This window comes from Myotis daubentonii, chromosome 1 (genome assembly GCF_963259705.1).
Source record: "Myotis daubentonii chromosome 1, mMyoDau2.1, whole genome shotgun sequence".
Taxonomy (NCBI): domain Eukaryota; kingdom Metazoa; phylum Chordata; class Mammalia; order Chiroptera; family Vespertilionidae; genus Myotis; species Myotis daubentonii.
Window position 1 is genome coordinate 155,830,604 of NC_081840.1, and position 24,613 is coordinate 155,855,216.

The 24,613-nt window shown below is 38.0% G+C and overlaps 1 protein-coding gene across 2 annotated transcripts in view; it reads left to right on the forward strand.

Moving 5' to 3' along the window:
• Positions 1–11,855, forward strand: part of NET1 (neuroepithelial cell transforming 1) — a 71,156-nt gene extending 59,301 nt beyond the window's left edge. For both annotated transcript variants that reach the window (XM_059663264.1, XM_059663273.1), the window contains 9 exons: positions 4,928–5,035; positions 5,466–5,633; positions 5,983–6,045; positions 6,378–6,474; positions 6,612–6,688; positions 7,507–7,764; positions 8,194–8,364; positions 9,267–9,453; positions 9,916–11,855. In XM_059663264.1, coding sequence (XP_059519247.1) covers positions 4,928–5,035; positions 5,466–5,633; positions 5,983–6,045; positions 6,378–6,474; positions 6,612–6,688; positions 7,507–7,764; positions 8,194–8,364; positions 9,267–9,453; positions 9,916–10,322 — 1,536 coding nt within the window. In that variant the 3' untranslated portion in view covers positions 10,323–11,855. The remainder of the gene's footprint in view (positions 1–4,927; positions 5,036–5,465; positions 5,634–5,982; positions 6,046–6,377; positions 6,475–6,611; positions 6,689–7,506; positions 7,765–8,193; positions 8,365–9,266; positions 9,454–9,915) is intronic.
• The last annotated feature ends 12,758 nt before the right edge of the window (positions 11,856–24,613 follow it).

Sequence of the window (24,613 nt, forward strand, 5' to 3'; positions counted from 1 at the left end):
ACTTCATTAACTGTATACACTTTATTGTGGTGATAGTTTTGTGGCTATATACAAATATCAAAACTTGTGAATTACATATCTTAAATATGTGCAGTTCTTAAGGTTAAGTAAAGCTGTGAATCATACATACATACACCTTTTGGTTGTTAAAATAGCTGCCATCTTTAGAAGGTATGCTTTCTTTTGGTGTGGTTTAACTTTGGTTTTTGTTTCTCTGTTTGGTTTTTGCTTATATGTTTCAGTTTTCTCAAAATAATCTAAGCATTTTCATTGATTAGAGCAAGTCATACATGGTGACCAGTGTAAATACTGAAACTAATCATCTTTTGGACCATAAAAAAACTAACCTTTTTTGTTTGGTATCAGACACTAGCCATGTTTCTGATGTACCTTTATTCTAAAGATTAAAAACAACAGGGATATTGTCAGGTTTTTGGTGCTAGCAACACAGCCTTAAATAAATAATTAAATTTGGCTATTTCAATTACTAAGTAGAAAGGGAATAAATCCTATGTGCTCTGAACTCATTTTTATCTTTTTATAAGTAACTTTTTCATTCTTCTTATTTTAAAGTTCTTGCCAAGTAGAAGAGAAAATTATTTATCCAGTAACCCAAACTAATGAACCAAACCCGTACTCTTTTTATTTATAAAGTACAGTTTTGGGTTCATTAGTAATATATATCCTCTTATATGACACCATTTGACACCATTAATAGAAGAAACCTTTTTACAAAAAAAACACACACACAAAAAAAACACAAACTCAGTTCACAATAGAAGTTTTCCATGTTGTTGCTTTTATGTGCAAAGTACATCCCAGTAAAACTTTTTTTCTGTTTATAGATAAATATATAGAAAATATTTTAAAGCATAAAATCTGACTACAGGTGGATTAGTAAAATAAATAGATTGATTAAAAGCTCAGTCTCAAGGCAGATTCCCCTAGCTAAACTAGATAGTTTGATTAAAAGCTAACCTAAATAAACAACATAAATTTATGGTAGAGGTTGTTGAATGTTTTTCCCCATCTAAGTGAACTTTGCCCTGGTGAAAGGTTGCCTCTGATAAAAAGTTCCTTGAGCATGTAAAACTTCTTGGTATTCTTTGTTCACATAGATTTTCAGATTGTCTTTTGCAGAGCTATATAGTTTCAATATCTGGTACCTGTTTTTAAAGCTTCTTGTAGTCACCATAATGCTGTTAACAGCACTCCAAATAAAATTGAACAACAGCAGCAACAAAACCATTATGTAAGCCTTAATTTGAGTGATGATAAGATAGGTAGACTCCTGCCCCCCTCTTCCTTCTTCACCTCCAAACACTGTACCTGCATCGTTAGGGTAGGTTTGATATCTATGCAAAGGGTAGGTTTGATACCAATTCTCGAAAAACTTTGTCTTCAAAATATGTTTTCGACAGTGTGAATGTTTAGGTTTTTATTAACCAACCTATGAGAATTAAATATGGTACATCTGAATCTCTAAAGAAAACTATTTCTGGTTGTAGCTCACATGAGCCAAATCCAAACCTGTATTTTAAAAGACAAATTTTCGTCCCAGTCCTCTGGGTGACTCATGAATGCCTAATCAATCCATATCACTTTTCCACAAAAGTTTTTGTATTATATTTTTTTCAAATAGTGTATATATCCTGAAATTAGTAGTGAATCATAATTCAGTATTACATCTTCCCATTTCAATCACACTTTCCAAGTCATTCATTAAAATTTTTTTTACTTTTGAAATATATATGCTAAATATTTGTGTTGTTTCTGTCAAACATTCAGTATGTCCTTGGATCCCCAAAAGTATGTGTGAAAAGTACAAAGGTGTCCTCCCATTACCCCCACCGCCACCACCCACATTTCCTGATTTAGTACCATACTTTCTTAACAAGACATTTTAAGTCTCATGCTCTACTTACTGAGCTAGCTAGGCACTCTTACCTGGACATCTTAGATTAGATTAAACTCTTAAGACTAATATATCCTTTGTGAAAAAGTGAGATTATAGATGGGTTTCTAAAGGACTGTGGAACATTTTTAACCACCAGATTACTGCTTTAGCATGATATCCTGCCACCCTAAAGAGACTGCATAAACAAAATCCACAGTAGTTTCAGAAAGATGCTTTTGATATATTTACATTTAATTATCTAAATCTAAATTCTGTAGTTTTAGTTTTAAATGTCACATAATTTGAGTTATCAGGAAAATAGTTGTATAGTAAACTGACCCTATAAAGACTTTTTATCATTAATTTGACCTTATGTAATAAAATAGATATCAAATATTATCTTCTTCCTAGCTAAACTAATTTTTCCTTTCAAATTCCTGGGAATAGCACCTTTCCATAGACTTTTAAATTGAAATTAAATATTTTGTGATTTACTAGGAAGTCAAATTTGTTATGTTTTAAACAAGAAAGAGGAATTAACCTTTTTCCAAAAAGTAGAACAGAATTTCTGACATCTGCTTTGTTTCTAGTTAATGTTGGCATATCTTACTTTGTGAGGTAATTGTATCTCCATTCAAACAGGAGATTCTTTGTTCTGTCTTTACTAAATAGAAAGGAATGCCTTATGTTAGACCTTCTGCCCATGCATGTGTCACTTCTGTCTTGCACAGATGTATATTGTAAAGGCATTCACACATGTCCTCAGCCACACAGTGTGTCATTTTACAACATATCTTGAAGGTTTCTTTTTCAGTTCATTTAACGTTTGCACATTAGTGGCTTTATAGTCCAAGTTTTACTTTGGAGTTAATTATTTTGGTGGGGGAGGGTTAGTCTAGAGTTCCTCTTAAGGCCTTCAAAGGCCTGAATTGATTATCTACAAAGTCTCCTTACTTTAGTAGGTATTGTTCATATATATATATATATATATATATATATATATATAAAGGTTAATAATATATGTAGTAGCTTTAATAAGTTTAATTGCTTCTTTGACTATTTGAATCATTTAAGTTACTTTCCAGAGAATTTTAACTCTTTCTGTCAGTTTATTCTTAAATTACTTTAAGAGATTATTTTTACTCAATTTCCACAGCCCTTTTTTTGTGACTTTAGTCATATCAAAGAATTTTTAGAAAAAAAAAAAATTTCATCTATCATTTTTAAATGGTAGTTTTTATTTTTAAGTGCTAACTTTAATATAAATTTTTAATTATAGATCCTTCTGAATACCCATCAAAATTATTTTGTCAAGATGCCACAATTGTCAAAGGCATCAAATACAAACAAATAATTATACTCCATAGACATAAATGATAGGCCTGTTTTATGATCTGTCCTTCTTTATTTCAATAGTTGTATGAGTCACCTAATGGTATGCCTCCATTTTCCTAGCAGTAAAATTAGTAAACTTTTGAGATCCTTGAATAAGTGATGTGTTTGCTATATACTGTTATTTTTTAAATAATACATGTAGAAAAATAAGTATTTCTTCTGCATGTCTCTATATTTTCCTTTAAGTTAATAAATTAAGAGAAGATCTAATTATTTCTAAATCCCAGAATTTATATAGTAAGTGGAAATATTTCTGAGAAAAAAATATTAGTAATAATTAAAACTTAGTATGTTTCAAGCACTAATCTGAACCCTTTAAACATATTTTATTTAACCTTCATAACAACTCTATAAGAGAAGTTCTAATACTAACTTCATTTAACAGATAAGAAAACTGAGGCCCACAATGTTGCCTAGCAAGTGCTAGAACCAGGATTTAGGCCTAGTCTTATTCCAGAGCCTGAATGCTCTTAACCACTGACCCCTGCCTCTGCTTGAACACCTCCTATGATCCATTCCAGTGTCATTACATGTTCATTTAAAAGCTAGTCACTAAATGAAGTATTTAAGAGTGAAATGATACAGAGTTTTGGATTTGCTTTAAAATATTCCAATAGGGGCAGACATGAAACAAATTTTTCCACCAGAACTGTTGAAGGCTGAGAGATAAGCACATGAGATCCATTATACTATTCTCCATTCTTATGTATGTTTGATAATTTTCATAATACTATGGTTTTTAAAAGTTAATCTCTATATTAAACTAAAAAGATCTATAGGGTTTTAGAATCTAATTTGTTTTAATTTTAGTTTTTCTTCTGTTTAATGATATTTGTCATGTGCCCAGTGATAATTCAGATATTTGACTGGCTTTTTATACCACTTATTTTTTAATTAGAGGCCTGGTGCACGAAATTTGTGCACTTGGGGGAGGGGGGGGTCACTCAGCCCGGCTTATGCCCTTTTGCAGTCCAGGAGCCCTTGAGGGATGTCCGACTGACGGCTTAGGGGAGTGGGCCTAAGCCGTCAGTTGGACATCCTTAGCACTGCTGCAGAGGTGGGAGAGGCTCCCGCCACCACCACTGCACTTGCCAGCTGTGAGCCTTGCTTCTGGCTGAATGACGCTCCCCCCTGTGGGAGTGTACTGGTCACCAGGGGACAGCTCCTGCATTGAGCGTCTGCCCCCCGGTGGTCAGTGCATGTCATAGCGGCCAGTTGTTCTGCCATCAGGCCAAAACCGGCTCTCTGACATCCCCTGAGGGGTCCCAGATTGCAAGAGGACACAGGCCAGGCCGAGGGACCCCTCGGTGCACGATTGGGGCCAGGGAGGGATGTGTGGGAGGTTGGCCAGCCAGGGAGGGACCGCAGGAGGGCTCTAGGGTGTGTCTGGCCCATCTTGCTCAGTCCCAATTGGCCAGACCCCAGCAGCAAGCTAACCTACCAGTCGGAGTGTCTGCCCCCGGTGGTCAGTGCACGTCATAGCGAGCGGTTGAGCAGCCTTAGCATATCATTAGCATATTACACTTTGATTGGTTGAACAGCCAACTGGTCAACCGGACACTTAGCATATTAGGCTTTTATTATATAAGATAAGTATTCTTAGTATTTTAACATAATCTGTATTTGTTTTTACAGGAGCCAAGCAATAAAAGAGTTCGACCTCTAGCTCGGGTCACATCCTTGGCAAATTTAATCTCTCCCGTAAGAAATGGAGCAGTCAGACGTTTTGGTCAAACAATACAGGTCAGTGAGGGAGGGGATGGGGAGCAGTAATGCAGTGACAGGGACATTTTATAGAAGCCTCAGATTTGTATTTTTCTTTGAGTTGTACAAACAGGTTTATATTATTATACTTAAACATAATTTTTCATTTTGGAATATGTTGGTAAGAAATATTGTTACCAGAGCATACTAATGTGACTTCATTTTATTACTTTGTATCTTATATCAAATCTTAGTCTTGGATTGTTTTTCTTCCCAAAAAGTAATTTTGGCTGATAAATACTTTAAAATGATAGATTAAAGCTTGGATAAATGGCTGTTTTATGCATAGAGAAATTCTCAGAACTTTGGTATTAATTTGTCTGTTTTTTAAGAAAAGGGAATAATTACTGTGTCTTCCAAATCTTTTCTCTTTTATCCACCTCTTTTTGTTTGTTTGTTTTCTTTTAAGTCATTTACCCTTCGTGGTGACAATAGATCTCCAGCTTCTGCCCAGAAGTGGTCTAGCAGATCAACAGTCCCAACACCTGCTAAAAGGAGAAGTAGTGTATTGTGGTCAGAGATGTTAGATGTCAGCATGAAGGAGTCTTTAACTACCAAAGAAATTAAACGTCAGGAGGTATGCTGGCATCCAGTAGGCCATATTTATTGACTTATATTTTTTAAAATAGTCCCTATTTTTTAAACGTGTTTTGCAAGAAGAATAGCAAATTAATGCCTATGACAAAATCAACTTGCATTTCTGTATCTGAGTAGCACTTTTTGATGGGTGATGGTCATCAAACTTAACAACTCTTAAGGAGAGGGTAAAATTATGAAACATGGCAGCCTCTTATTTGAGATTCCATTCTGAATTACAGATTTCAGACTGAGTCACTTTAAAAAGCACTGTTCTAAATATCAATTGTATATAATTTTCTTTTCTCAAAAAAGGAATGACCTTTCGTGTTTGCTGGACTTTTTTTTAGGCAATATATGAAATGTCTCGAGGTGAACAGGATTTAATTGAGGATCTCAAGCTTGCAAGAAAGGTCAGTAAATAACTTTATTATATGTCCTAGTTTTTAAAAATATTTCACAAATTCTGAAGGATAGTTCTCTTAACCTTTACAAGAAGAAAAGTAGAAAATATCTACTAATGAATACTTTTTTTAGATGAGATTTATTAAACACATCTCTTAAAGTATGAATATCAGTAAGAGCATCTACTTGGGGATTAATATATACCTTAATGTCTTTTATGTGTAACAAATAGAATTCCCCGCTAGTTTTTAAGAAAAAGGAATAATTACATTCAAATACAGATCCTCTCGTGTTTATGTGCTCAATATCTTTGTGTGACACATTTCTTCCTATCTAATAGGCCTACCATGACCCCATGTTAAAGTTGTCTATTATGTCAGAAGAGGAACTAACACAAATATTTGGTGATCTGGATGCTTATATACCACTGCATGAAGGTAAAACATGCTCCTTAATTTTTATTAGTATCTGAACAGTAGTAACACAGATAATTTTACATCTGAACTACTAATTTAATGCTGAAGTACTTTAAAAATAAGCCTACTATTGGTATTTCTGCTTTTTTATACTTCAGATTTGTTGGCAAGATTAGGAGAAGCAACCAAACCTTCTGGAACAATAGAGCAGATTGGTGACATTCTTGTGAACTGGGTATGTAACGAGTTGTTTGCTTCAGATAGTTTTTTACATATTTTCTATACTTGTCATTTTTTATGAATATCAGATGACTTGATCCAGTAACTGGATTATAAAAATAGATAAGACATTAAAACTGAACAAACTTATGTAGCTGTAAGAAGTTACTAGTATAGTCTCTGTTTAAAAAACAAATACTTCATGAATGATAGTTTAAAAATATGCATATGTATATATATATGTATGTATATGTATATATAGTCCCTCTTTGGACAGAATCCCCACAGTATATGTCATTAATTATTTGTTTCATTCTTTTGCTTAACATTTGTGCCTGCCAGATACTAGGCACTGTTCTAGGAGGGATCACAGGAGATTCAGTGATGAAAGACAGTTTGTACATTTAAAATCTAGTGAAAGAATATCTGTCAACTATATAAAAGTCTCAGGGTTGGTGACGAATGTGCCAGAGGAACACTCAGGTGTCCTGGGAATACAGAAGAATACCATCTAACTGAATTTGGGGGAAGTCATGAGTCTTTGGTTGAATTTAGTCAAATTATCAGAATAGGGTGTTCTGATGTCAACCCAAAACACTATCCTTCCCCCATTGTCACCTGCAGGAAAATTTTCACAGCTTGTTAAAACTTTTAAGAATAGCTGTAGTGCCGGGAGCCGGTCCATCCTTGCTGTTTCAAGGGACCTGGCATGAAACAGCAAGGATGGACCGGCTCCCGGCACTGTAGTTTTTGTGTTTCGTGTTCACAGGCTTACTAATGGACTAAATCGTAACAGAAACTTACCATACTTTGTTTTCTTTAATTACTCTGTAGTTGCCAGGCTTGAATGCCTACAAAGGCTATTGTAGTAACCAGCTGGCAGCCAAAGCTCTTCTTGATCAAAAGAAACAAGATCCAAGAGTCCAGGACTTTCTCCAGCGATGTCTTGAGTCTCCCTTCAGTCGAAAACTAGATCTTTGGAGCTTCCTAGATATTCCTCGAAGTCGCCTAGTCAAATACCCTTTACTGTTAAAAGAAATTCTTAGACATACTCCAAAAGACCACCCTGATGTCCAGCTTCTGGAAGAAGCTGTAAGTAGTCAAATACATGACACTTATGTTTTGCAAATTTATATATTAGCTTGCCTTAGAAAGATTTACAGTGATACTCACAAATTTAATGCATATCACACCAGCATAGTGAAGTGTTTTTGTTGTTTTTTAGTATCCAGTATTGTAGTGCACTGCATAGTATAAAGAGACGTAATATATTTTAATCACAAAACTGGATTCTAATCTGATCTCTTTCACTAGCTAGCTATGTGACTTTGGGCAAATCACCCAATTTGGCTGAGGCTGTTTTTTTTATATATAGAGTGAAGGGACTGATTGAATTTACTGATTTCTAGGGTCCCTGTAAGCTTTAAAATTTTATCATTTTAAAAGATGTTTTACCCTTATAGGGGAGCAGGATAAATTAGTAAGCTGAAAATGCTCCATCAATGTTTTGATAATTTTTAGGTACTGATAATACAAGGCGTTCTCTCTGATATCAACTTGAAGAAAGGCGAATCAGAATGCCAATATTACATTGACAAACTGGAATATCTGGATGAAAAGCAGAAGGATCCTAGAATTGAGGCAAGCAAAGTATTGCTTTGTCACGGGGAACTGAAGAACAAAAATGGACATGTGAGTGCATTTAAATGCTAATATAAAGTGAGCTATTATTTTTCTTTTCCAACCCTGTTTAAATTTATCACATAATGAAAGAAGGTTACTGGTCTTTATTTCATGTTATTTGATAAAGCAAACATGATTTCTCATGAATTACTTAAATGCCTTAGTGGAGAATCAATAATATTTTGTTTTGATGCATAAGTCATCAACTTGTTTGGCTAGGAGATTCCTTTCTAAATAAATTGTTAGTTTCATAATATTTAATAACAAAGAATTTTCAAAAAATGTAGAGTTTATTTTATAGTGATAGAAGTCTTTCTTAGTACTACTGAACACATTTCCGCAGCAGATTGAATGAAAGCAAACTTATTTTTTAAATAATTACAAAAGCACCAGCTAGAACTAAGTTTAAGCTTGGATAGATAGTATTTTTGTTTCATGAAGTGCTTTCCAAAAGTTCAGTTTATAAGTTGAGGTTCTTTTTAGAGAAAGTTGAAGTGTGATATCTCTGATTTTTTATTTGTGACAAAGCAGAACCATTAATTAACATTTTTATCAGCTTGCATTTTTTAATTCTTCCTTTGTTAGAAAACTGTGGAATACAGTAATGGTGTTTCTAGTCATGTTACTACTGATAATCAGGTCTTTGTGGGGAGTAGCATTTACTCAGCTACTGCTTAATCTAATGTTACACACCAATTGTAAAGGTTTTATGTAGTCTAAGATTAGAAAAGCTGTTTGTGTAGAATATGCACAGCCTTGAATAACCATCTCTATGGGGTCATTTGTAAGGGTATCTTAGTAAATTAATGTGATGAAATTAATGTCAAATCAAGTTATTTTAACAGTGGATTGCAATCACCTACAGTCACCAAGTGCCATACTTAAGAAGCATTTGTTTCCCCTTTCTCCAGAAACTTTACATTTTCCTGTTTCAAGACATCTTGGTTTTGACCCGGCCTGTTACACGAAATGACCGTCACTCTTACCAGGTTTACCGGCAGCCTATCCCAGTCCAAGAGCTGGTCTTGGAAGACCTACAGGACGGAGATGTGAGAATGGGAGGATCCTTTCGAGGGGCTTTCAGCAACTCAGATAAAGGTAAAAATACTAGCTTTAAAACAGTTTAAACGAACTCAGAATCTAAATATATTTTGTTTTAATCTTTAAGAATTCTGTTCCTACACAAAAAATTAGAAATGAAATAGGTTCCATTGTCCTATATATACTATTATACTCATTAATGTGTAAAGTGCTTTGCTCTAACACCTGCAGGTGTATCTGATAAGTCATGTATAAACTTTGTATCATGTATCTACCTAATTGATTTGCATATTATATAAACTAGGGGGCTGGTCCAGTTGGAGGGAGGGGACACAGGAGGTTGGTTGGCTGGCCCCACCCCCAAGTCAAACTCCCAATCAAGGGGATAATTTGCATATTAGCCTTTTATTATATAGGATAACCAGCACCCTTATTAAGATAGTAGGACCATGTTATCTAGAATAATCTTTTTATTTATTTAAAGCTGCTATTTTATTTTTTTCATTTTTATTTCTCTAGCTAAAAATATCTTTAGAGTTCGCTTCCAAGATCCCTCTCCGGGCCAGTCACACACTCTACAAGCAAATGATGTGTTCCACAAACAGCAGTGGTTCAATTGTATTCGCACTGCTATTGCCCCTTTCCAGCAGGCTACTAGTTCACCTGAGCTGCAAGGTTTGCCAGAGCTCCATGAGGAGTATGAAGAGAACAACCCCGCCGCTGGGAATATCAGAGCCCAGAGAAGGTCATCTACGGTGTCGAGTGTGACTCAGGTGGAAGTTGATGGAGATACTTCAGAATGTGGCTCCCCAGTGCACGCCGCAGACAACATTAAGAGTGTCAAAGCACACCGAACACAATCCGGCCTCCGAAAATCAAGGGACAAAGCCCACTTTAGTGGCAAACGGAAAGAGACTTTGGTATAAAGAGTGTTAACTAGTGGAGAAACTGTTTATTTATAAATGTGTACAGTTTGTTTTATCTTGTAATGTGAGCATGGGAGCATTGCAGGGTTACTTAATACCAGTCTTAACATTTTCTATGTTTTTGGTTGGTTTTGGTGGTTGTTCCCTTTTTTTTTGTTTTGTTTTTGTTTTTGTTTTTTTTGTTTTATTTTTTTTGTTAAGGCAGCTAAAGATATATATATACACAGATTGCTGTTAAACTGCAATCCTTTTTCCCCCCCCAGATATTTTCTCAAAATTATTTAGAACATTCAAGCCTGATATTTTCAGTCAAATGAAATATTTATGAAATGGGTTTTCTCTTCATTCTGCATTCATCATGACTTTTCAATACTAACCAATTGTGGAATTTACAGCATTTGCCAAAACTTAAAATTTTGCAAATACTAGGATTTTACCAGTGTTATTTTGATAAGCTTTGTGTGCAGAATTTGAATTTTTAACTTTGGCATCTAAAGTTTACATGGAATACATGTAATATTTCAGAATTTACATTGAAACATAAGTTCCTTGGAAAACAAACCATAAAACGTAATAGATTTTCCATTTTATCAACTGGAATGCTTTATGTTAGTTTGTTTTTCCACTACACATTCCTCATTTTCGTTCATTTAACCTGCCAATTATTTAATTTTTTTATTGTAGTTTTTAGGATTTGCTTTTATTTTTTTACTTTGATGCCTTTCAGATTGGCATGTCTTTAAAGTATTTTGTTTCCTTGATTTAAAAATGTGTTTGTGTGCATATGTGTATATATATAAATATATATATTTTAAATCATATTAACTTTACCAAGTGAAACCAAGCCATACTGTTTTTGAGCCAATTAAGAAAATTGCCATTTTTAAAGTATAGCATTTTGAGGTGATGAACACACATGAACTGACAGTATATACTAGATTACTGAAAGAAAAACCACCTTATGAATTTTGTTGAAAGTTTTAGTGTTGTCTGAGAAGCAAGAGGGAAGGCAGTTGACTGGTAATAAGTATTAAAAAAAAAAAATGAGGGAAAAGAGAGTAGTTTTGTCTTAAAGGAAAGCTATCTGGTTGTGCCAGAATGTGAAAGGAGATAGTAAAAGCTAAACTTGAGGGTGTGTAGTAAGTTGTAGAAGGCATGGGGGAAGTGGACTTTATTTGCCTTGGTTTATAATGCCTGCAAATAATGGGTTTGAAAAGACAATGGAATATGTTGAAATTTTGACCATATTAGATCAATTTTGGTGAATTTATTCGTAAGAGGGGGGAAAAGACTGATTAATCTTTTATTATAAAGTGTTCCTGTTCAAATGAGATCCTAGTCTGTAATTGCGAACTAAACGTCCTGTGTCATGGCAAATTTATAATGGTTATCAATTCAAGTAAATGTTGATTGGTATGTGAACTATAATTGGCCAGGGGAAGTGAAAATTGAAAAAGACTGTATATAGATCAATCCAAATGATTTCTCTGTATAAATGAATTATACAATTAAAAAAAGCACACAAACAATCACCCTTAAAGGTTTCTTGGCTGGTGGATATTTGGGGGATATTTGCCAGAATATGTTGGTATGATGAAGTGTACTAGCAGACCTCACAAAAGTTTTTAAAAATTATACATAAACTTTTGCAATTAATTGATGAATAAGAGAAAGATTTAGTTAGGTCATTTTGTGCATCTTATTAAGCCATTTAGGATGAAGTATAATCACAAACAGCAATTGAGTTGAAGACAGCTGAATATCTGGCCACTTTGTGGATGTGATTGTAAGGCTAATAGCAAAGCATTCTGATGAATTTGATTAATTTCAAATTCTAATTTAGGTATCTCAGGTTTCTAACTATGACTTGAGACATATCAAAGAATTGCAATGTATGGACTTAATTGGAACCTAAATCAAACAAACTTTTTTAACAAGACAATCAGAAATATCCACTATTGACTGGATATTTGAAGTTCAGTACTTTTATTTTTCTGTTTAACAGTAGTACTCTGATTACCTTTAGAGACAAAATCTGAAATATTTATTGATAAAATTGTATTATTTCTAGGATTCCCTTCAAAATTACAGGGCAGGAAAATAGTTGGAGCTAAAAATGAAACAAGATTGGCCATAAGCTGAGAATTTCTGAAGCTAGGTGAGATATATTGAGAATTCATTGTAGTCTTTGCATATCTTTTTGTATATGTTTGAAACTTTTCACTAAAAAAGGAAAAGAACTTAAGGAATTGCAGGTATCTAGTAAGTTTCAACTTCTCAACCTTAAGAGAGTCTTTCACCTTCCAAGCCCCCAGCCTTCACTTCCCAAAGGCCAGAACGTTGATCAAACACAGCTGCCTTTGCTGTTTGCTGTTTACCATCTCACAGAAACTCAAACCTTTTGCCTAAATTTGACACTCAACATCCTCTTCATTACAGCTTGGCAGTAGTATTAGACTAATCTCGACTCTGGTTTAATTCACACGCCCTTTTCTCTACTTTTCTTTTCCCAATGTCTCTCTCCCTCTACCACTACTTGTTTTCTTTGCCTACCCTTTTTTCTCTGACACAAACATGGATCCACAACTGTATAAAATGAAGCAGAGAGAAAGGTATGTTTCCAGTTCACCCAATGAAGTAATTCCATGAAACCCAACCCTGAGGATTTCCAGTAAAGACCATTTTGTTAACTACATTCCTGCCTCTTAAGAAAGGAACTAGCATTAAAATATCTGGTAATGTTTGTGTTGTTGAATAGACCAGAAAGTAAGGCAAAATTAGCTACATTTAAATAATTTTGATAATCTACCATGGAATTCCGATTTCTCCATAGCTGCTGCTGGGGGCAGGTGAAAATATTTTCATTTTCCTCCTTCACTGAGCAGGGCAAGCAAAGATAGATTAATTAAGTTAGACCTGATCATTACTCTGATTCCCTCCTTACCAGCAGAGGCATCTGAAATCAGGAAACATCAAGTGACTTGCCCAAGATCACACAGCTGGTATGTGGCAAAGCTGAGATGAAATGTACCAACCCTGCATTGTAGCTCTTGAACCAAACATGCTTGTCACCCCAGGATCCCCCCCCCCCCAATCCCACCTTAGGCTACCACCACTCAGGGATCCACCTCTGGTGGAAGACCTTGTCTGTTCTTCACCTTGGACCCAACCATCTTGAGTTTATGCTACTACCCAGCAGTCCCAGCTCATTCTGCATCATAACTCTCCAACTTCGTCTAAGAAAAGTTGACTAAACCCACCCTCCCTCCCTTTTGAAAATACCACTTCCTCCAACTCCTGTGCTCCCATGTTTCTCCTTGTTCTACCTTCCTAGCATCTTCTCTCCTTTGGCCACTTCTCTTCTAGATCTAAATTTTGTAAAGCCACAAGCCTCAGTCCCCAGACTTCTTTTTTATGCTCCTGGGACATCTGATCCATTCCCATGACTTGAACGTCACCAACACCCAACAACTCCCAAATTTATATCTTTAGTTCTCATCTCCCTGAGCTCCAGACTCACTACCCAGCAGCCTATCTGACATGCCCACTGGGAAGTCTATATCTCACACTTGACCCAAGAGAACTTGCTGTCCATCCCTAATCCTTTCCTCCCCTAATATTCCTAACTCAGTAAATGTCATGACCATTCATCCAGTCTGATTCTTCTAACTCACTCTTACCCCATGACTACTACATCTGTAAGCCATGTCACTCCACTTCCACAATTTAGAATCCTACCATTGCCCATCACTTTCATTATTCCAAGTTAGTATTAGCTGTAGTAGCTCTGGTCTTAAAAACAGCAACAGCCTCCTAATTGCCTGCCACACTTCACTCTCACCACCATATCACAGCCAGATGATCTTTCCAATGCAAAAGTCAGGCCATAATAAAATATCAAAGTAAAACGTTAGCGCTTTAAAAGTTACATTTTCTGATGCTAAAATGTATACATTCGTATTATGGAAAATTTGTAAAATTCAGAAAATTATAAAAAATAAATTGCCTGAAGAGAGTGAGAAAACATTCAAATCCCACTTACCAAAGACTAGGGAAAAAATATTTGTAAAGTGAACAAACCATTTTTTAAATAGGCAAAAGACCTGGGCACCTCGCCAAAGAAGATATACTAGTACAGATGGCAAATTATGCACATGGAAAGATGCTCCACACCATATCACTAAGGAATTGCAAATTAAAGCAACAATGAGCTATCAGAATGTTGAAATCCAAAACACCGTCAACACCAAACGCTGGTGAGGATGTGGAGCAACAAGTCTTATTCGTTGCTGGTGAGAATGCAAAATGGCACAGCCACTTGGAAGACGGTTTGTCAGTTTCTTACCAAACTACAAAACCTACCATATGATTTAGCTATTATGCTCTTCGATATTTACTCAAAGGAGTTGAAAACATGTCCACACAAAAACCTGCAGCTTTATGCATAATTACTCAAACTTAAAAGCAAACAAGATGTCCTTTGTGAATGGATAAAATGTGGTTCATCCAGACAATGGAATATTATTCAGTGCTAAAAAGAAATGAACCAGCAAGCCATGAAAAGACATGAAAAAATCTTAAATGCATTTACTAAGTGAAAGCAGCCAATCTGAAAAGGCTATGTACTGTATGATTCCAAATATAAGACATTCTGGAAAAGGCAAAACTGTAGAAACAGTAAAAACACGAATGGCTGTTAGGAATTGAGGGTGGGAGAGTGATGAATAGGTGGAACACAGAGGACTTTTAGGACAGTGAAACTATATGACACTAGTGGTGGATACATGTCATTATACATTTGTCCAAACCCACAGAATTTATAACACCAAGAGTGAACCCTAATGTCAACTATGGACTTTGGGTGAATCGATTGTGACAAATAGACATTTGTTACAAACCTCATTTCTAGAACTTCTTCCATCTCAAACAATTCAGTTCTCAACCAAGTTGTTCACAGAAAAAAATGTCTTGGTTGACAACCAAATCTTCAGTTTTTAACCTGACCACCCTTTCATGTTGATACCTCAGCATGACAAAAAGCATCTCTCAGGCAACAAACAAAGGAGAGAATGCTTTTGTTGCTGGCTAAATCTATGATTAGCACAATTTTAAAACATAAAGAGTGCTAATGTATCTAAGGGTGTGAAAGTGCTAAAAAAAAATCCACAGGCAATTGACTAGGTAGAAAAATTGTTGATTGGATACAAGAAAAGCAGTTAGCCAGTGATAGTATTTTGGTGGCAGTGATATATGAAAAATTTGTTTAAGGCTAGGAGGGGGTGGTTCCATAAATTTTTAAAAAGAAGTGTTTATTCGTTGATTAAACTAGTGAGCCAGTGCACAGATTCATGCACATTGAAAGGAAATTGGAAGAAATATTTTAATATCACTATTTGCCCTTTCTCTATAATAGAAGTGTCAACCAAATTCACAATCGACAATGACAGATTGAAACGCACAAGTGCAATTGGCATCAGTGAAACCTTTATATGTATCACACACGTGCGAGTCAACGTTTATTTTTAAATTGCAAATGCACATCATATGTACTGGCCAGTGGGTCAGTCAGATGGTTGGATGGACAGACGGTCGGTTACTTAGCCTTTTATATATATAGATAGTACATTAGACATGTACTATATAAAAGAAAGGTTAAAACAGAATCATTCGGGGTCTGGGCAGGATTAATTCAATTTGCATTATTTCTAATGGGAAAAAATGATTCAGTTTGCAAACAAATCATTTCCCAAGCAGCCATCCAGAACAAATTAAGTTTGAGAAATTAAGTTCCACTGTATCTGATTTGGGATGTTGATAATAGGTGAAGTTATGGAGGAAGATGGGAGGTAGGGAGGAAGGGAGTGATAGAGGAGTGTGTGGACGTATGTGGTGTGCATGTGTATGAGCTAGGGACAGTTAGATTCTATAGGTCTTCTAAGGGGCTGCAAAACCGGGCAGTCTTAGACAGCGGAGCCCCACTCCCAGTGCCAACACTCCTGGGCTTCCAGCATGGGCACAGAGACCACACCATCTTGAGAAACAGAGCTGCTTGAGACTAAGATCCTGGCCTCAGCACCACCCAGTCTGGTCTCAGACACAAACCAGGACCCTGCAGCCACTGGGGACAGAGACCTGCAACCACAGCTACAGACCCAGGGACACCAAGAATCCAGACATCCCTGCGGCAGATCTCTGTGAGTAACAGAGCCCATCCCCCTTCCCTGCAAGCTCACGGGCAGCGCCATAGTAACTGATAGACCCACCCCTCGCCCGGACCTCAGTGCTGCTACAGGAGTCTTAGCCTGGAAGTGTGTGAACACTGGGGGCTTGTTCCCTGCAGCACAGGCTGCAGGAGTCTTGGCCTGGAAGTGTGTGAACACTGGGGGCTTGTTCCCTGCAGCACAGGCTGCAGGAGTCTTGGCCTGGAAGTGCGTGAACACTGGGGGCTTGTTCCCCACAACAGGGGCTCTGGAACCCCGATTCTCCTGGTGGGAGACAACACCAAGCACCAGTGACCTGACTGTGCTTCTTATCAGCTGCACCTGGGATCCTTGATTCCTTGTGCATTCACACTAAGAGCCAGGGACTCCAATTCTTGGTGCATGTGCACACAGGGACCCTGATTCTCAATGTGAGGCCGCACGAAACAACAGAGACTCTGATACTGGGTTCTTGAGGAGCTCTGATTCCTGGCACACACTAGGGGCTCTGATTTTCAACACACTCCAGGGGAGTCTCTGTTTCAGCACAGTGCAGGTGGGGTATCTGATTCTAGGTGCGCACACGAGGCCACATTGAGCGCTGGTAACGCTGGCTCTGAGCAAGCCTGGTTCCCACCAACCCACCCCAACCACACATCTTAGTGTCAGAGCTCTTCAGTGACACTAGGGTGGTGCAAAGCTCCTACTGCACATGGCCCAGACCCACGCAACATGCAACTCAACGTTTGAACCATCTGGAGATAGTCAGAATGGGGGACGACACAATCCCCAGAGGAAAGAAAATGAGGAGTCTCCAAGAAAGGAAATTAATGAAATTGAAGCATGCAACATGACAGAAAAAGAATTCAGAGTAATGGTTGTACAGTTCATTCACCGGATGGATGAGAAAATCAACAACCTATGCAAGAATCAGGAATAAATGAAAAGTGATATAGCTACAATCAAAAACACCATGGAAGGTTTCAACAGTAGACTAGAAGAAGCAGAGGACCGAATTAGTGAGTTAGAAGATAAAGTAGAGAAACAAGCTCAATCTGAACAGCAACTGGAGAAAAAAATTAAAAAGCAGGAGGAAAGCCTAAGGGAGCTTTGGGACAACATGAAATGAAATAACATACACATAATAGGGCTGCCAGAAGGACAAGAAGAGCAGCAAGGATTAGAAAATATATTTGACGAAATAATGACAGAAAACTTCCAAGATATGGGGAAGAAAAAAGTTACACAAGTACAGAGAGTCCCAAGCAAGATGAACCCCAAAATACCCACACCAAGACATGTCATAATAACGATGGCAAATGTACATGACAAACAGAGAATCTTGAAGGCTGCAAGAGAGAGACAGAGAGTTACCTACAAAGGATCCCCTATCAGATTATCAAATGATTTCTCAACAGAAACACATCAAGCTAGAAGGGAATGGAAGGAGGTATACAAAATGTTGCAAAGCAAAAGACTGAATCCAAGAATACTATATCCAGCAAGACTATCAATCAAAATTGAAGGGGAAATCAGGAGCGTCGCAGACAAAAAAGGGCTAAGGGAGTTTATCACTACCAAGCCAGCGATGCAAGAAATGCTAAAGGGAATGCTGTAAAGAGAAGAAATAAAAAGGTAAGAAAGAACACAGGCACAAAAATAGAAATGACTACAAACAAGTACCTTTCAATAATAACTTTAAATATAAACAGACTAAATGTTCCAATCAAAAGACATCGTGTGGCTGAATGGATAAAAAATGACCCATATATATGCTGTCTACAAGAGACCCATCTCAGAACAAGGGAGTCACACAGACTGAAAGTGAAGGAATGGAAAAATATCTTTCAGGCAAATGGAAATGAAAAAAAAGCTGGGGTGGCAATACTTATACCTGACAAAATAGACCTCAAAGCGAAGGCCATAACAAGAGATAAGGAAGGCCACTTCATAATACTAAAGGGATCTATACAACAAGAAGATATAACCCTGATAAACATATATGCACCTAATGCAGAAGCACCCAAATACATAAAACAACTCCTGGAAGATATCAAGGGAGAGATTGACAACAATACAATCATAGTAGGGGACTTAAACACACCACTGACATCATTAGATAAATCCTCTAGACAAAAAATCAGCAAAGAAATAGCAATCCTAAATGACTCACTAGATCAGATGGACTTAATTGACATCTTCAGAACATTTTACCCCAAAGCCACAGAATATATGTTCTTCTCAAGTGTACATGGGACATTTTCAAAAATAGACCACATATTGGGTCACAAGCAAAGTCTCCCCAAATTCAAGAAGACTGAAATCACACCAAGCATCTTCTCAGACCACAAGGCCATAATATTAGAAATAAACTACAATAAAAACAATCCAAAAAACTCAAACACTTGGAAGCTGAATAGCATGCTACTAAATAATGATTGGGTTACCAATGAGATCAAAGAAGAAATTAAAAACACCCTGGAAACTAATGATAATAAAAGCACAACAATCCAAAATCTATGGGACACAATGAAAGCAGTCCTCAGAGGGAAGTTTATAGCTCTACAGGCCTACCTCAAAAAACAAGAAAAAATGATAGTAAATCATCTAACTCTACAACTCAAAGAATTAGAAAGAGAGCAACAAGAAAAGCCCAGCGTGAGCAGAAGGAAGGAAGGAGATAATAAAGATCAGAGCAGAAATAAATGACATAGAGACCAAAAAAACAATACAAAAGATCAATTAAACCAAAAGCTGGTTCTTTGAAAGGATAAACAAGATTGATGAGCCTCTAGCCAGGCTCACCAAGAAGCAAAGAGAGAGGACTCAAATAAACAAAATCAGAAATGAAAGAGGCGAAATAACAACAGACCCCACAGAAATTCAAAGAATTGTTAAAAAATACTATGAACAACTGTACTCAACCTGGAGGAAATGGACATATTCCTAGAAAAATACAATCTTCCAAAACTCAATCTGGAAGATTCTAAAAATCTCAATAAGCCAATAACTATGGAAGAAATTGAAGCAGTCATCAAAAAGCTCCCAGCAAACAAAAGCCCAGGACCAGACGGCTTCACAGGGGAGTTTTACCAAACATTCAAGGAAGAACTAAAACCTATCCTCCTCAGACTACTACAAAAAATTCAAGAGGAAGGAACACTTCCAAGCTCATTCTATGAAGCCAGCATCACCCTAACACCAAAATGAGATAAAGACAACACAAGGAAAGAGAATTATAGGTCAATATCCCTCATGAACATAGATGCCAAAATACCCAACAAAATTTTAGCAAATCGGATCCAGCAATACATAAGAAAAATCATACACCATGACCAAGTGGAATTTATCCCGGGGATGCAAGGATGGTACAATATCCGCAAATCAATAAACGTGATACATCACATAAACAAATTGAGAGATAAAAATCACATAGTCATATCAATTGATGCAGAAAAAGCATTTGACAAAATCCAACACCCTATCTTGATAAAAACTCTCAGCAAGGTAAGAATAGAAGGATCATACCTCAACATAATAAAAGCCATATATGACAAACCCACAGCCAACATCATACTCAATGGTCATAAACTAAAACCATTTCCCCTGAGAACAGGAACAAGACAGGGATGCCCCCTCTCACCACTCCTGTTCGACATAGTACTGGAAGTACTAGCCATTGTGATCAGACAAGAAGAAGAAATAAAAGGCTTCCAAATTGGAAAAGAAGAAGTAAAACTGTCCTTATTTGCAGATGACATGATACTGTACATAGAAAACAATAAAGACTCCATCAAGAAATTACTAGACTTAATAAATGAATTTGGCAATGTAGCAGGATACAAAATTAATGCCAAGAAATCTAAGGCATTTCTGTACACCAATAGTGAACTTACAGAAAGAGAGACTAAAAAAGCAATCCCATTTACCATTGCACCAAAAAAAATTAAGATACCTAGGAATAAACTTAACTAAGGAGGTAAAAGACTTATATGCGAAAAACTACAGGACGCTGAAAAAAGAGATAGAGGAAGACATAAACAGATGGAAGAACATACCGTGTTCATGGATTGGTAGAATCAACATCATCAAAATGTCCATACTACCCAAAGCAATCTATAGATTCAATGCAATCCCCATTAAAATACCAACGGCATATTTCTCAGATCTAGAACGAACGTTCCAAAAATTCATCTGGAATAAAAAAAGACCTCGAATAGCTGCAGCAATCCTGAGAAAGAAGAACAAAGTAGGTGGGATCTCAATACCAGATATCAAGCTGTATTACAAAGCCACTGTTCTTAAAACAGCTTGGTACTGGCACAAGAACAGACATATAGGTCAATGGAATAGAATAGAGAAACCAAAAATCGACCCAAACCACTATGCCCAATTAATATTTGACAAAGGAGGCAAGAGCATACTACAATGGAGTCAAGACAGTCTCTGAAATAAATGGTGTTGGGAAAATTGGACAGATACATGCAAAAAGATGAAACTAGACCACCAACTCACACCATATACTAAAATAGACTCAAAATGGATAAAAGACTTAAACATAAGATGGGAAACCATAAAAATACTAGAGCAATCCACAGGCAGTGAAATCGCAAACATATGCCGAAGGAATTTCTTCTATGATACTGCTCCTAGGGCAATGGAAACTAGAGAGAAAATAAACAAATGGGACTACATTAAAATAAAAAGCTTTTGCACAGCAAAGGAAACCATCAACAAAACAACAAGAAAGCCCACTGCACGGGAGAACATATTTGCCAATGATATCACCGATAGGGGTTTAATCTCCAACATTTACAGGGAACTCATACAGCTTAACAAAAGGAAGATAAACAATCAAAAAATGGGCAAAGGACCTAAATAGACACTTTTCAAAAGAGGACATACAGAAGGCCAAAAGACATATGAAAACATGCTCAAAGTCACTAATTATACTAGAGATGCAAATCAAAACGGCAATGCGGTATCATCTCACACCTGTCAGATTGGCTATCATCAACAAATCAACAAACAACAAATATTGGAGAGGATGTGGAGAAAAATGAGCCCTTTGGCACTGCTGGTGGGAATGCAGACTGGTGCAGCCACTGTGGAGAACAGTATGGAGTTTCCTCAAAAAACTAAAAATGGAACTCCCATTTGACCCAGTGATCCCACTTCTAGGAATATATCCCAAGAAGCCAGAAATACCAATCAGAAAGGATATATGCACCCCTATGTTCATAGCAGCACAATTCACCATAGCTAAGATTTGGAAACAGCCTAAGTGCCCATCAGCAGTTGAGTGGATTAAAAAACTGTGGTACATCTACACAATGGAATATTATGCTGCGGTAAAAAAGAAGGAATTCTTGCCATTTGCAACAGTATGGATGGAACTGGAGAGCATTATGCTAAGTGAAATAAGCCAGTCAGAGAAAGAGAAATACCACATGATCTCACTCATTTGTGGAATATAGAGAACAACATAGACTGATGAACAGGGACAGATCCAGAGACGGAGAAACAGTGATCAGACTGTCAATTCCCGGAAGGAAAGTAGGGGAGGGTGGGGGTAAGGGGAAGAGATCAACCAAAGGACTTGTATGCATGCATATAAGCCAAACCAATGGACACAGACAACAGGGGGATGAGAGCATGAGGCGGGGAGGAGGTTAGGGATTAATGGAGGGATGAGGACACATTTGTAATACCTTAACCAATAAAGAAATTAAAGACAAAAACAATAGGTGAAGTTATGGGGGGGGAGGGAGGAGGAGATACAAGAATTCTATACTGTCTCCCTAATTTAGCTGTGAACCTAAAGATGCTCTAAAAAATAAAGTCTGTTTTTTGAAAAAGAAAGAAAGATGTGTGCCATTAGGAGTACACATCCTTGAAGTCATATCTACAGAGACCAAAACTGAAATAATATCGTACATTCTACAGACAAATGTTGAATGTAGATGCTTGGCAATATGACAAGAGCTTCTGTCTGGATGTCTGGGCCACAAGCCCTTGCTCTCAGATTGTAGCTGCTTAAGGGAAATTGTGCATACAGAGGTCAGAATCTGGCTCTAACCCTAGGCCCAGCTGGCCAGAGCAGACTGCACCTCCAACTCCTGAAGAATCAGAATCTAAGGCATGAATATGACTGTAGGGCCAGCTCTTAACAAGTATGGACAAAGCAAGTGGGGGCTGGGGTAAGAAGGTGACAGTGTCACCTATATCACAGTGTCAGCAGCAACACCCCTGTCTGGGTGGGGAGGGGAGCTCCTAACTTCTTGTCCACCCCAGTTGAATCAGGAGCTGAACTGGACTCTGTTATCAGATAACCTGGGGTCACCAACCCAGACTGAGGCCCACTGCCTTTCCACCTCCCTTCTCTCTTCTGGGGAAGCCTGGTGGGAGTCAGAAGCAGGGCCTTCCCCCCTACCAACATGAAATTGGCCCAGGGCTGCAGCTCTAGTCCTCCTCCCAGCGGGGCTGAGTGATGAAATCATGAAGGATCAGGCTACACCACTTTGGTTGGATTACTTCTCTCCCACCCAGGCCCACTCTCTGCAGCTCAATCTACAACTTGTCTGCTGAACACGACTTGAAAGGTTGGCATCAGGCCTCCTTCCACGCCTGGAAACTGCTCCGGGGCTGGAAAAGAGTCTCTTATCTGACATCACTTACCTTTGCCAACCATCAAGCACAGACCTTGTCTGTCTTCTCCTGGCAGACTCCACTCCAGCCCCCAACATACCCCCTCCTGCTGGGCCCACATAGGTTCTCTCCATCTTGGGTGATTTCCAGGTATGAGCTCAGTCCTCAGCTCCCCACCCAACTGTCCAGAGGGACACATGGAATCTGTAGTGACTGTGGAGGGGAGGGAACAAGTCTTGAGGGACTGTGGAGAGGAAGAAGAGGGAAAGGCAAAGGGCAGGAGGTACCTTAGGGTCTACTCCCTCCAGCCCCACTTTCTTCCCCTGGTTTCTATCATGTTTCAGATATTCATGTGCAGTGTCTATGCACGGGACAGGAGGGAGGGCTTAGCACCGTCTCTACCCCAAAGGAATATGTCATTGAAGACAGTAAAGCTGCACACAGGACAAACCTCACAAACTACACATATAACTACCCTAGCATATTACTTTTCCAGAGCATCAAAGGTATAGCACATTTTACGGGGTGGCAGATGTTGCTGAAAACTCAACACAGCCTTTCAACTCACTGGTGCGGGCAGGCCTGTGAGTCACATGTTCTCTCAGACCTATGTATGCCTGCTGATCCTAGTGGGGAGCGTACTTTTCCAAAACAAAGGAAAATGACACACAGACATACATACACTCCTGCACACCCCATCTGAGAGCAACTGGGGAGGGGTCCCTGAAACCATGAAACTGTTTGCCTACAGGGATGAAGCATGAAACAATCTTTTCCACAAATGGAAACGATTTCTCTCATTCTCTGCTGTTCTAACTTACAGCAGGTCCTCCAGGGCTGACAGTCCCGAGAACTTTCCACTGAGTTGCTTTGCTGCAATAACTGGCAAACAAGCACAGCAGTTGGCATCTGCCTGTTTGATGGCACATGTTCAAAGCATGCAAAACTTTCCACTGGTTCTGGGAGGTTCTGAAATCAGAGCACCTGGGAGAAGTGGCATCCTGACCCAGCAATGCCCAGCACCTTGAATCCCCCTGACGAGCCAGGCTGACATCGGTCTATGTTTTGCCCACATGGTCCCCAACCTGGAATGCTATTCCTCCCTCCTTTTCTCACTCCCTCAGCTTCATGAACTCCTATTCATCCTTCAAGACCCAGCTAGGCCTCACCTGTTCTAGGGAGCCTTCCCTGACTCCCCGCTTTGACCAATTCCTTCTGCTGGGTCCCCACCCATCCCATCCAGCTATCTATTCGTGCCCATGACTCAACACTTTCCAGTTTGCGTGTCGCCTTCTCTACTAGTCTGTGATTTTATTGGCCTTTGTGTCCCCAGGATTATCACTTCTCCTGACACAGAGAATGTACTCAAAGATGTTTGCCAAATGAGGAAGAAAGGCTAAATTATTTCAGCTCTGTGGTAGCGAGAGTCAATGGCACCGGGAA